The sequence below is a fragment of the Neophocaena asiaeorientalis genome, unplaced genomic scaffold, assembly GCF_003031525.2.
Source record: "Neophocaena asiaeorientalis asiaeorientalis breed wild unplaced genomic scaffold, Neophocaena_asiaeorientalis_V1.1 scaffold124, whole genome shotgun sequence".
In the NCBI taxonomy this organism is placed as follows: domain Eukaryota; kingdom Metazoa; phylum Chordata; class Mammalia; order Artiodactyla; family Phocoenidae; genus Neophocaena; species Neophocaena asiaeorientalis.
Window position 1 is genome coordinate 13,226,566 of NW_020174135.1, and position 13,808 is coordinate 13,240,373.

The window sequence follows — 13,808 nt, forward strand, 5'->3', positions numbered from 1 at the left end:
TGTAGTTCATTATGATCAATCTCTGCCCCCCACCCTCCATTTAACATTCACATCTTCCTATGATTTATAATATTATGGCCTGCTGTCTGTCAGTGGGCTTTAACAGTGAGGATAGATAAGAGCATTGGTCAAGATTCACCAGCAAACCCTGTGTTTGGTTTTTATTTTCTAAGAAAAAATAAATTCAGTACCTTGGGTATAAAATTAGAAGAATTCCACCCTCATTGCTGACGCTTTGGGGATTTCTGTTTCCGTTCCACATTCCCCACCTCAGTGTCCATACACTTTTTCCTTTCTGAGCTTCAAACACTACCTTCTGCTGGGACCTGTGGCTAGCAGACACCGTATTGAACAGCACAGACCAGACCATCTGGCTGTGAGCGCCCTAACTTGCTTGCTCTGTCCCTCTTTTCTCAAATTTCCCTACTCTGAAAAGAAAAACAACTGTTGCTTGATGCTCTTCCCTCTAAGCTATGATCCTATCGCCTGACATCACTCTGCATCACGGGGAACTCCAGCATCCTGCCAGTCTCCATCATACCCCTGGTCCCCTGCTGAAGTCACACCCCCGAAATGCTAGTGACCTCCTGGTCGCCCCACCTCAAGTTCTGTTCTCAGTGCCCACCGCTCATAGCCCTTTGCTGCCTGGAACTCTTTCATCTGGGGTATGTGCTGGGAGGGGTTCCTGGGTTTCTGCTTATGCCTGCCCCTATTCTTCTTTTAGCCAGGCTTAAGGATAAGTGCTCCCTAAGGGTCTCTCTCTGCTCTGCCTGCTCTGCAATATCAGATCCATATATTCAGCTTTCTTTTGACTCTCTTTTTTTTTTTTTTTTTTTTTTTTTTTCCGCGGTACGCGGGCCTCTCATTGTTGCGGCCTCTCCCGTTGCGGAGCGCAGGCTCAGCGGCCATGGCTCATGGGCCCAGCCGCTCTGCGGCATGTGGGATCTTCCCGGATCGGGGCACGAACCCGTGTCCCCTGCATAGGCAGGCGGACTCTCAACCACTGCGCCACCAGTGAAGCCCCTCTTTTGACTCTTTAACATCTTCCTGGATAACTGATTTCTTTTATCTTCCTAACCCCTCAAATGGAATACGGCCCGAACAGAACTCATCATCTTTTTCTTTGCCATCCCTATTTCTCTTAATAATACCAGCCTCCCCTCAAGACTTGACCTTGGACTTCTTCCCCCTTACAGCCTCATCGTCACATGTGGCCAGATCCCACTTGACCCCTGTAGGACCTGTCAGCACTTTTCAGCTCTTCATTCTCATCACCACTATTGACTTCAGCTACTCATTATCTCTCATTTACTATTATAATAGCTTCCCAGCAGGTCTTTCCAGTCTATCCTGAATATAGCTACCTAATGAATCATTCTCATATTCTTAACCTTTCTGATGTTTTCCCATTGCTCACTAGAAAACCCCACATCCTTGGCACTCGAGGCTGTCCACGGTCTGTGGTCTGTGGTCTGTGGCCCGTGCCTGGGTCTGATCACCTCTCCCCTTCCTGTGGGCCCTGCTCTCCCTGGCTGGGCCTGTGGGAGGGTGCTTGCCAGTTCTGTGAGAATTCTGTTTCTTTAAAAGGCATCTGTATCAAAGACCTAAACTTACAAGCTAAAACTGTAAAACTCTTAGAGATGACATCTATAAGTTACTCTTGTATTAGAAAAAAATCTTCTAGCCAGTGTCACAGCTAGAGTATAAAAATACTTCTGTATTTGCTCACCTCTTTTCCTTTACTCATGCTGATTTCTGAACTTGAAAATAACCTGTCCCTGATTTTACATGTCTGAATCCTCTCCCTAATCCAGATTCTTCACTGAGCCGTCCTTTATTCCTCCAGCTCCGGTAAGGCATGCATCACTGTATTTCTGTTATAACTATTTACTCGCATAACTATTTAAGTACCTCCAGTCTGGGAGTTTCTTACGAGTGGTGACAAGGTCTTTGTTACAAGGGAAAAAAATAAATATCATAATGCTTGACACATGGTAAATATTCAATGAGAATTTGAATGAATAGATGAATAGAAGAGAAAATATATTCACTAGTTCATTCTTGCCTAACTTTAAATTGCTTAAGAGTAGTATTTGGGTCTGATTCATCTTAATATCCTACCATGGCTAGCTTTGTGCATAACAGATACTCAGTAGATATTTCTTTTTTATTTCCTTTTTCAGCTTTATTGATGTATAATTGGCATATAAATTGTAAGACATTTAAAGTTGACATTGCAGTGATCTGAAATATGTCTACATTGTAAAAGCGTTTCCAACATCTCACATATTTTTATCTTTTTTTTTTTTTTTTGGTGAGAACATTTAAGTTCTACGGTTAGCAAATTTCAATTATTCCATAACTATTTCTTGAATTAGTGGATAGATGAGTAGTTGATTATATTAATAATATGAGCTTTCTGAATGCTATGTTACTATATTTTTACTTTCAGTAACGTAAGTGCTCTTACTACAGCTAAAATATTTTAAAATGTTTCTCTTCTGATTGTCAACATTAATTTTTATCAGTGATTATTTTTGACTTTAAACTTTTTCTGCATGTTTAATTTTGATTTTAACAAATCGTAATCATTGGGGAGGGGTGCATTCTTAATTTCACAAAGGAAATTGGAAAGAAAAAGAAAGTTCACTTTTTAAGAAGAATGTGAAGGAGGTTTTCTGTGTTACTAGCTCCTGCTTCTGGGTGTAGGTGGGGGTCTAGGACTGACAATTATTTCTACAATAGTGGTTGAATAGTTCTTTCCAGAGTCATCATGGCTCCATTCAGAGACACATAATTTGGATGCTTTCAATAGGAAGCAGAGTTGGGCAGCCTTTATTAGAACACTTGACGGAGAGGTGGGGGACGGGGCGGGGGGAGGTCCTCAAACTCCAGTTAAGTTGAACTAAGTTATTCTGCCTCCTGTCAATACCAGAAGGCTAACATTCCTCCTTCTTCTCCTCCTACTTTTTTTTTTTTTTTTGGTGAGGCTGCCTTACCAGTCTTCTCTGACAATAATGGTTGATTATGATCAGTGAATTAACAGTATTTGCTTTTGGTGATGTTAATTGATGCAAGCCCAAATAATAATGAAATTTAAAGAACTGACCGAAATGTAGTAGTGATCCTGTGTATTTTTGTGACCCCCTACTGCATAAAGGTTCACTGTTGTTGTTATTTAGGGGTTATTTTGTTTTTGTCTCTTTTTAAAACCAACCGACAAGAATTACCTTGGTTCAGGTGATTTGGTGGAAAAGATAACAGATGCCTGCATGTGCTTCTTTGTTGGCATCATTTTAATTACCTGTGAGAGAGGAACAGTCCTAACCCATATCAAGTGAGCGAGCTAGTTACATGAAATACCTGGATTTGTAAAGTTGCCCGTATCTGGCAATGAATAGTTACAGGAAGATAATAAGTAGAGTCGGAAAAAGAAGGTCAGAGGATCTAAGGAAAGAAATTTACTTTTAGGAAATGCTACAAACTTATTGGAAACGAGAGAATTTCTGCAGTGTATTTAGAAGAACAGCCCAGAAGAACAATAAAGCAGAAAGAGCAGACTCCCTCTGTATACCCCATAGAGATGTTTATTTCTTCAGAAATAAGCAAAGTATTCGCGGAGACAACTCATTACTGTCCACTGGACATTATGGGAATCCTACAGTCTCACAAGTGGGAAACTTTACCCTTTTGACCTGGTGTCAAGACTTTTGAGCAGTCGTATAAATCCATCTCAACTTGTTTGAAGTCATTAAGTTGGTTTGCATTTTTTGTTTCCTTCAGAAATGAACACGCCCGAGTATGCTAGATGCCTGTGAACTCCCCGATCGCCCGGCAGCTTTGGAAAGACTGCAAGAAAGAAGGTGGCGGAGTGGTGGACTCTGAGAACAAGCTCCTCCCCCTCGGCCTTGGCCTTCCTGCCCACAGTCCACCATGGAGACGCTCTCCCAAGAGTCTTTGCTGGAATGTCAGATCTGCTTCAATTACTACAGCCCCCGGCGAAGGCCCAAGTTGCTGGATTGCAAACACACGTGCTGCTCGGTGTGCCTTCAGCAGATGAGGACGAGCCAGAAGGACGTGAGGTGTCCCTGGTGCCGGGGCATCACCAAGCTGCCCCCGGGCTTCTCCGTGTCCCAGCTCCCGGACGACCCCGAGGTCCTTGCCGTCATCGCCATCCCGCACGCCTCCGAGCACACCCCAGTCTTCATCAAACTTCCGAGCAATGGGTGCTACATGCTGCCCCTGCCCATCTCCAAGGAGCGAGCGCTGCTGCCCGGAGACATGGGCTGCCGTCTGCTGCCCGGGAGCCAGCAGAAGTCCGTCACCGTGGTGACCATCCCGGGAGAGCAGCAGCCTCTGCAGGGCGGGGCTCCGCCCGAGGCGGTGGAGGAGGAGCCAGACAGGCGGGGCGTGGTGAAAAGCTCCACCTGGTCTGGGGTGTGCACTGTGATCTTGGTGGCCTGCGTCCTGGTCTTCCTTCTCGGCATCGTGCTCCACAACATGTCCTGCATTTCTAAGCGCTTCACTGTGATATCCTGTGGCTGAAGAGGGCCGCGGGGAAGTCTCCTGTGGGTGCCAACTAGCGGTTGAGCAGGTGTTGGTGATGGATCGCGGTGAGGAGATGGGGGGCCACGCTGATCATTGGGTGCCGAGTGCTGGCCTCTGGGCTGCCACTTGATTAACCCAAGACAGACACGAAGGGCAGAATGTGAGGTGTCAGCAAGATACCAGGCAGAGCGCTCTGATTATTGGTGGCAACAGCTTCCAAGACGATCGCATGCATCCTCATAATGATATTAAATGACTGTAATTTATGATTTCTCAAAATCGTGTTGCCAGATAGACCTATTCTACTTAGATGTTAAACTGTGGAAGTGCATACAATGTGATCTTCTCTCAATGTGGTAGATTAAAACAAAGATGCTATGTATACAAGTAGAATTAAATCTGAGAATCCATGTAAAAATTCAGTGATGACATGCAGTGCTGGTTTCTTTCCTTTTTTAAAAAAATGAAACCCAGTCTTCATTTAGTTGCTAAGGCCTTTAATACTTTTTGAATGGCACCCAAATTAAAAGAAGTTAAGCGGACAGTTGTTTTTTCAGGAAGATATTTGAACAAGTGTTTCCAGTGTGTTGTGTTTTGTCACGTACCTCCATTTTTCTTCCCTTGTAATTAGAGCTTGCTATGTGTTTATTAAACTGAAAGCCCAACAGGGGAGCAATAAACTGAGTAATAATGAGAAATGCCTAATCCCACAGGAAACCTACATGCCAATTTTTCTCAAGCCATCTCACAAAATAAGAATTTTAAATGTAAATATTGTGTATTTGTGGGGGGGGGGTTGTGTGTGGGGGGGGGTAATTTGATTTACCTCAGGTTTTGAATCTTTTCAGAAGAATCCCGGGAGTAAGACTTTGTGGGCATGAATGAGTCCGGGGTCTGAAATGATGGCCACCTCAAGGGCACCGGTACCCACCCAGCGAGGCGTCACAGACACGTCACTTCCAAACTTGCTCCTCTTCTATCCTGTATTCTGTAAGTCACTAAGGGAGAGTAACAGAAGATTCTGTCTTTGCTCCCAGCCATGAGTGTTGGTAAACAATAACAAACTTGGACTGGCATTTTAAGACAGTCCATGATTATTTTTTGAAAGAGATTGTTCCATGAGAGTTAAATCATTTTGAATTCCAGTTTCCTCTTGTTGGTATAAGTGAGACTATCTCTTGTATTTCAAAATGTGTTTTCATTGAGAAAAATGGCAAGGTGAACTAGCAACTCACATTCCTAGTTTAAGTGGACCAATTCCTCATAAATTCTCAGACGTTCTTAAATGTGTAATGGCCTACAGATGCTCATGAAGAAAGATCTGCTGGTCTTAAATGATAAATTTCTATCCCTGAATGTGTGTGCGTTCAGACATAGCTGTGAGCTTTACAGTTCTCTTCTAGGTTTCTCTTACGGAATTCATGAAGCAAGTGGTATGTGCCAAGGTCCCCACTCATAAATATGTCTGCTTATGTTCCATTGAATCCCTGAAAATAGGGGACAGAAAAATAAGCAGTGACTGGCTCCAAAAAGTAAGGCTAGAAAAAGCCCTTAAGACTGGGATAATTTAATTTACTTATATGCTAACTGTTACCTTCAAGCAGCACAAAATATGCACATTAAAGTGATGGAATTAATGAGATAAAATGACAATATAATGAACAGAATCCCAAGCTAACCCTGTTCATTGACATGAGGATTTGATATAAAAATACGAACATGGGTTTTTCAAGTCTTTCCAATTTGTCCTTAGACCTTTAGGAAATGTATTTGAAAGCTCAAACTAGAAATTAGGTTAAAATGCCATTTTATTGTGTAAGCTATTGGGCATTATACAACAAATAATCTAGGATTTATTTGGTATTAATAATTTAGGTATCACATTAGCTGAATGCTATCCTCTATTATGTAACCTAATATACTGTTGGGTTAGTCTCAATTTCTCAAACTCCCAGGCTGCCTTGATGCATGTCTGACCTAATTTCTATTCCTCTTGGGAAAAAAAAACCCCACAGAAATGTTACGTTAAGAATTCTACATTTCAAATGGACTTTACCCTTGCAATATTAAGTCATGCCATTTTCAAATTAATTTTGTGAATGATGTCTATATATGTTTATGTCCGGTATGAAATGACCAGCCCTGGAGTGTAGTGTGTGATAGAATTCTACATGCTCTGTAGGTTATACATAGACACTAACATATGTGATGATACAGTGCCCTGTGTTTCTTAGTGCAAAGCTGTAGATTACAAATGTCCATGTACCTTTTACTTAAAAACAACCCTGTGCTAGAGCTGCAATTAAGCAGTGCAAAATTAATCGGCTCTATGATAGATTCTTGACGTTACAATTTAAGGTACAATAACAACCAAAATCAGAATTTTTCGTGTGAGTCTTACTGATGTAAGAACAATTGTTTATGTGGATTCTGCCTGCAGTTATTTATTTGTGTACCTGCTTGTCAGGGTGTGCGATCCTGTGCGTGCACATGTCTATGTGATGTCTCAGCCTGCCAGATAGGATTTTTATAGGCTTAATGATGTTTAATGTTATTTGGCATCCCATTGCTCTGGCCTCTTTGGCATTTACCCACGACACAAACAACTCATCTACCCCATGTGACTCAAGTCCAGTGACACAATCAGCCAGAATTCACAGTTGCACATCAATGAAAAAACTCACAACTGAAAGCACAGAAAGCTGAAAGCAACCTCTGGTGGCTTCATTTTGTAGATGAGTCTGCTGGGGTCCCCAGAGGTGCGAGCCCGTTTGTCATTCTGCAGCAAATGGGGACCAGAACTTTGTACTGCCGTTTCCTCTTGCTGCTTCCTAGACCTGTCGACCTCTCTGTTGGTCTATGATCTTTTTCAGGGAGGATCAATACCCTTTACTAACTCAACTATTACGTTTTTTGGTTTTGTAGATTTATATGTTCACTTTAGTTAGCATCTACCTCTCCGGGAAATGAAAGGAGTGTTGATTTAGGGATGAGTATAGACAGTTAAAGAGAACCATGTGATTTGAATTTTTTTAATTGCAAAACATTGGTTCCCCCCTCCCACTTGAGCTATAAAGGGCAGTGAGTGTTGTGTAAATAGTAAACTATAAGAAGCATGAATTTTCATCTTTATTAATGATCTTGACATAAGCAAGAGAATGCTGAATATGCTAAGTAGAGCCAAGTATGCTATCAAAAAGCATTGTCTTTGGAACATTTTTGTATAATGACCTGGGGCATAAGTTGTGAAAAGGCAAATGGGTTCTCATTTCCAGTCATACTTTATGATCAGAAAGCTATAAGGCATTTCCTTTAGGAATATAATTAAGTTTAATCTTGCACATGACTTGAGTGGGTCCCTTGAAGGTTAAAACCGTGTGCTGGTGCAACCTTGGGATCTTCTAGATTGACGCTGTTGTATAGAACTTTCTGTGATGATGGAAATGTTATATAACTTATGCTGTCCAATACAGTAGCCACATTGGGTGTTGGGCAACTGAAATGGGATTAGTCTGAGTGAGGAACCGGATTTTGTATTTTATTTAATTTAAAGTTATTTAAATAGATGCCACTCACATGTGGCTGGTGGCTATTATATTGGACAGTGCAGTTCTGGAGGGTTGTGCAATGGAATCTTGCATCAAAATATTAATGGAGTAAGCAGGGTAAGGCGAAGAAGACAGTTTTTGGTTTAGTAACATGCAGTTGGCTTAAAAAATATATGATCTCAAGTATGACAGTACAAATGCATCAGTTGCTCTTCAGGGTTATTACTTAGATACTCTGGGCCAAGGAATAATCAGTGAAGCTTAAAGAGTGCTCGATAAAGCCCCCTTTTCTGGGATCATTAGCTGCATGTAAATCTATTGTCCAAAAATAGTAGTTAGACAGTAGCTCTAAAACGTTTGACTTGCATGACCTGTACTGTGCAATTGTGTTTAGGGTCTTGTGACCAAAAAGTAAATGTTACAGAAAAAAAAAAAAAAGCCTAATGAAATCCCTCTTCACTTTCAGGGTCTTAACCCAAACGCCATCATTACATTAGTAAGGTATGAAATAAAAGAGCAAGCATGTTTTGCAGTGTTCACGGGGAGTGTTTTTGTCTGCCCTTGAAGTCTGCCAGCTCGTCATCGTATTTGAGATGGGCATAGGTGGGCATCATTTTTCAGATGCCAGACAAAAAAAACATAGGTACTAGTTTTAGAGTGAGATTTGACATTGTTTTCGTCCTGTTTGGTTGTTTTCGTTATCACTGAAAGAATCGAAGATTTGAAGCCTTGCACAAAGACACTTTGTTTTACGTTAAAAAAAAAATTGCCCATGGAATTTAAAGCCTTGAAGGTTATTAAAGTTACTAAAATTGCTTTTTAAGTGAATAAAGGGAAGTAGAAAATTCAATTTGAGATGTATTTTCATAGGAAGATCAGACTCTTCCTGATAGTACAGTATTTATTCCGGTCTAGACTTGGTTTTATAGAGTCCTCATAGTTTTATTTGAAGAGCTGTGTCTAAATTGGGTAGTCTGCTTTACATTGTCCAAAAATACTGTAAACCAAATGCATTTGCTTCAATTTAGCAAAATTGGGTTGATTTTTTTTTTTTTTTTATAGAGAACTCATCAATGGGCAGGGCTCTCTAGTTCATCCTTGAACATGATTAAAATTTTTTTTGCCCAATGATAGTTTTTCTTTAGACTTATGAGGAAATTAGAGGTCCAGTGGTTATTGGGATGAGAGGAGTGATATGCCAATGGTTTGAATTACTACCTTCTCTCAGAAAAATGATGCTGCCAACTAGTCAGCATTTTCACACAGGTGTCATCAGTCAGTCAATCTGTCATCCTTGACCTAGAAGGAGAAGCTGTTCCTTACCATTTCCACCATTCTCAGTAAAACATTGCCCACAAAGTAATCCTTACTGAAAGAGAAACTCCAAAGGATGAGTGAAGATAATTCAGCAACTGTTTTGAAAGTGGTTAGTCTATTTCAAAAGTGATGAGTTGCTGAAGTTTGTTAAACATGAAAGTCTTCTAAAAAAATAAGTGGAAATTCAAGCCATTGATTTTCCTGACACAATTGATTCACTGTATATAGATAGATATGTAGACACACGATTTAGCTATAACTGAAGCTAAAAAGATCAAGTAAAATGTTTTCCAGTGTGGGTTATATAATGGTGAATTTAGATGTTAATTTCTCAACAAGTGTTATAGGCTGCATCCATTTTGTCAAACCCAGCTATCTTTGGGAGTGTCTATATAACTAAGCTCTTGAGACTTTTCAAATACATGAAGAGGTGGGTTCTACCATATACATTTTGTTGGAAAGCCATTGATCATTAAAGAATATTAGTGGGTGGGGCATTTAATCTCTGTCTTCCAAATGACTTATTTTTTGGCTCTGCTCAAGTTGGCGAGGGCAGAGCACCACTACTGAACTCTTGCAATATGGCTCCGAGTTTTCTGCACAAGTTTCCTTGCACAGTCGGGCCAATTACTTTTTTTCAGGGTTCACTGCCTGGGGTACCCCACTATATACAATCTCACTTATGATGTAGTGGTGCTTGAAAACACTCATCTCGTTAGCTGGACTTTATTATTCTAGTCTTCGGTTTTTGATACTATTCATATTAGGATCTTTTTAGAGACACTCAGTAATATTTGGGGCAAAGAACTGAGGGGTCTTTTGAAGTCTGCAACAGCATGGATTTTCTTTGTTTTAATGGGGGATGTTCTCTTATGGCTGCCCCATTCTTCTAGAACACTGCTCTAACTTCATCTCCATGGGATGTAGGGCTAGTAGCCCGTGTGAAAGTCTTCTGTGGTCTCCCTGGGGTACGTTAATTGGATTATTCTAACAAGAGTTTTCCAAAGGGAAGCTCAGTTTTTAATTTGACATTTGCTTTTTGAGAATCCAGAGGTAGACGGTTGGATGTGATGGTTGTGAAGGAGCATGGGCTGTAAGAAGGAGGAAATAGATGAGGCAAATGCCCCTCAAAGGGGCATCTCAAGTTGAGATATTTAGGTCATCCCTATTTAAAAAGTGGGAGGACACAACTTTGTGTCTTACCCTGTGCTTCAGAAAATTTCTGGTTGGATTTTCCTGGCTGAGAGAAAACCCAGTTCTTAGGTAGATACTGTATGGTAGAGGTGGAGGTGTGGCATTGGGTATATAGCAACAGATAGGAAGATGTCCCCAGAGAGTGAGAACACACTTGCATAAAGGGAGGGAAATCTGTAATGAGATGATAACTCCTGAACAAAGTAGGCAGAAGATGAAGGTCAATCGTGGCAGAAACCAGCTGAAGAAAGAAACCCAGGACACCTGGGACTAACTTAGCCAAGCACAATTTGTCATTCCAGTATGGCCCACGAAATTCAATTCAGGATGTTTAAACTGAAGACAAACAGGGAATATGATCAGCTGATGAGAGGGTCCAAGGAGGCCCTACTGGGTGTCAGCACACGACAATTTCAGAACCTGCTCTGCAGTTGGTTGCTGAGTCATTGCAGACAAACTCTAATGACATCCTCCTAACCATGGAATGCAACGCCCGTGCCTGTGGATGTATCCTGACTTGAGTAGGTTAAGACTACTGGGAAGACTCATTCAGAATATTTCAGTTTCTATCCAGGTTGTGGTCATTTATTCTATTTTTTATTCCACCACTTGTTCCTGTTTCGCCCCCTTGGCAGATGCAGGTGGGGAGGCTGGTTTCAGCTTGGGGTGGTTACAAACTCCCAACATACGCCATGCAGCTGCTGCACAGGGTCCCTGCCATTCGGATGGCTCAACTGGTGGGTTCCCTGGCCCTCTTGATAACTAGTACTCCAGTCAAATGGCTAGATTCATGCTGCTCAGAGGCTGTTAACTTAAGTCCTTGACGTGTTTCATTTACAATTATGTGGATTATTTATTTTAGAATCTTTTCTTTTAAAGGGCCAGATAGCCCTACAGATAAATGAGCTGCTGGACTGTGTAGAAAATAGTGTCCAAATGTTGCCAAATATTGACTTCGTTAGGGGGATATCGAGCTGCTGTTTATAAATCTGAATGTCCTAAAAAGCATTCTCGCTTGCTCTCTCTGTTGTAGGTGGTGTCTTAGCAAGTCCTGAGTTTTTCCAATGAACCCGATTTTAATATATGGTATTTTTGTATGCCAATCTGGTGTCTTGTCCTTTGTATATGTGGTAATGTTGATTTTATGACTACTGTTAAAACACATTTGCTATGATTAAAATTCATAAAACGATTTCAAATAGACTTGTGTTGGTTTTTCCCCCCCCCACCTCATGAAGAGAAAAAAATTGGCTGGAATTTTCATCATCAGAGACTCTAAGAATTTTAATAGACTTGGGTCATAAAGCAACAAGCTGCTTCTGAGCCAAGGATTTTAAGTGGAGTTGACCTTCAAGTGGCTCCTCTGAGAAGCCAAAGAACGCATTTGTAATGGGTAAGTCCAAGTGTGCTTTTGCAGTTTGGGTTTTTGTGGCTTCTGGTGGCCCCAACTTTAACCTCTACCATTTAGAAATGATGCTGTGTGGACCATCTCTAAGTACCTTAGAGGAAATTAGAGGTCCAAAGGTTATTGGTGTGAGAGGAGTGATATGCCAATGGTTTGAATTACTATCTTCTCTTAGAAAAATGATGCTGCCAACTAGTCAGCATTTTCACACAAGTGTCATCAGTTTCTCAGGTCCCTGTGTAGTGATTAGTACCATGACCCCGGCCTCTTGGCTCTGCGTCTGGAGAAGAATCTTTTAACAAATGTTTTTATCAGCGGAACAGAGGGCGTTGGGGCAGCCTTTTTGGATAAAAGCATTCTGCCTTTCAATAACTTGGGATCACATCAGCGAATTGCATTTCAGTGGAACAGGTGCCCTAATCCTAATTAAGGGGTTAGCAATGATTGGATATGCATGAACGCAAGTGTTAATGTGCTGGGGCTCTTGCTGGGAAGTTATAAAAATGATCCCTATAGTTTTAAACATGAGAGGTTCCTGTGCTTCAATACTCATTTCTTGTACCAAAAAAGCAGGCCTTTTTTAGGGAGTCCAGATTTTTGAAAGTGTGAAATTTATTTAGTATATTTTAGGATTTCTGGTGTGGATTTCCCTGATCTCAAATAGAGGGTGTTTGTGTGTGTGTGTGTGTGTGTGTGTGTGTGTGTGTGTGTGTGTGTGTGTGTGTGTGTGTGTGTGTGTGTGCATGCTGGGGGGCCAGGGAGGGATTCCTTACTGTTAGAGCAGAGCTCTTCTGTCAGCTAGAGGAAGAGTTGACTCGAAGAAGGCATTTAAGGCGTTTAAAAGGTCTTAGCTCCTCCAGGAGCTTAGCCGGGACTGGATCCCATGTATAGTCTGATCTCGAGGCTTCTCTGTAGACTTAATGGGGGCCAGGGCGAAGGAGAAGGAAATCACGGGAGAGCCCTACACGCCAGTCTTGCCTGGGGATAACCCACGTTGGCAACCTCTTCAGATGACACTGTTTGGATGGCACAGGTGGTCTGCTTGTGGTGCAGGGCTGGAAGGAGAGGATGAGCCTGTGTCAGCTCCAAGCTCTTTGCCGTTCTGACCCCTCCCTGCAAAGGGGGGGCTGAGTGTGAGTAGTTGAAGGTCCCATGGGGATGGTGCAGGATGCACACATAGTGAGTGGGGCCAGGCCCGGTGTCCACTGCACCCCACCCTCACCCTTAATTCTTACATACATACCCCTCCAAATACCAGCCAAATTTCCTGAGATGAAAGCCTGTCTATCTGCCAGTGCGCTGTCTTTCTTAATGCTTTTGTTTCCAGTGATAATTCTGGGAAGAGAAACCCATGTCCAGTGTCCACCATGTAGCTAGCACCAGGCTGGGGTAAATGGTGGCCCGGGAGGTGAGGGGGGGAAGGAACTGATCCAAGAATTAGACTGAGTCTCTGCTTTTCTTTATATAAGTTTGAAAACTTTTGCACAATTTTACTTGACCCAGAAAGTGATACAGCTGTGATTGGGTTCGGTCTCTCTCATTCCCCAAACCTACTGCTCCCTGCATTTCCATCTCTCTTCACACTATTACACTTGATAAATGATTGTTTTTATTTTTTTTAATTTATTTATTTAGTTATTTATTTATTTTTGGCCGTGTTGGGTCTTCGTTGCTGCGCGCGGGCTTTCTCTAGCTGTGGCGAGCGGGGGCTACACTTCGTTGCGGTGCACAGGCTTCTCATTGCGGTGGCTTCTCTTGTTGTGGAGCACGGGCTCTAGGCGTGTGGGCTCAGTAGT

At 41.9% G+C, this 13,808-nt stretch overlaps 1 protein-coding gene across 1 annotated transcript in view; it reads left to right on the forward strand.

Annotated features, from left to right (window-relative positions):
* Nucleotides 1-5,298, forward strand: part of RNF152 (ring finger protein 152) — a 70,190-nt gene extending 64,892 nt beyond the window's left edge. The window contains exon 2 of the mRNA XM_024754926.1: nucleotides 3,784-5,298. Within this exon, the coding sequence (XP_024610694.1) occupies nucleotides 3,934-4,545 (612 nt within the window). The 5' untranslated portion in view covers nucleotides 3,784-3,933 and the 3' untranslated portion in view covers nucleotides 4,546-5,298. The remainder of the gene's footprint in view (nucleotides 1-3,783) is intronic.
* The last annotated feature ends 8,510 nt before the right edge of the window (nucleotides 5,299-13,808 follow it).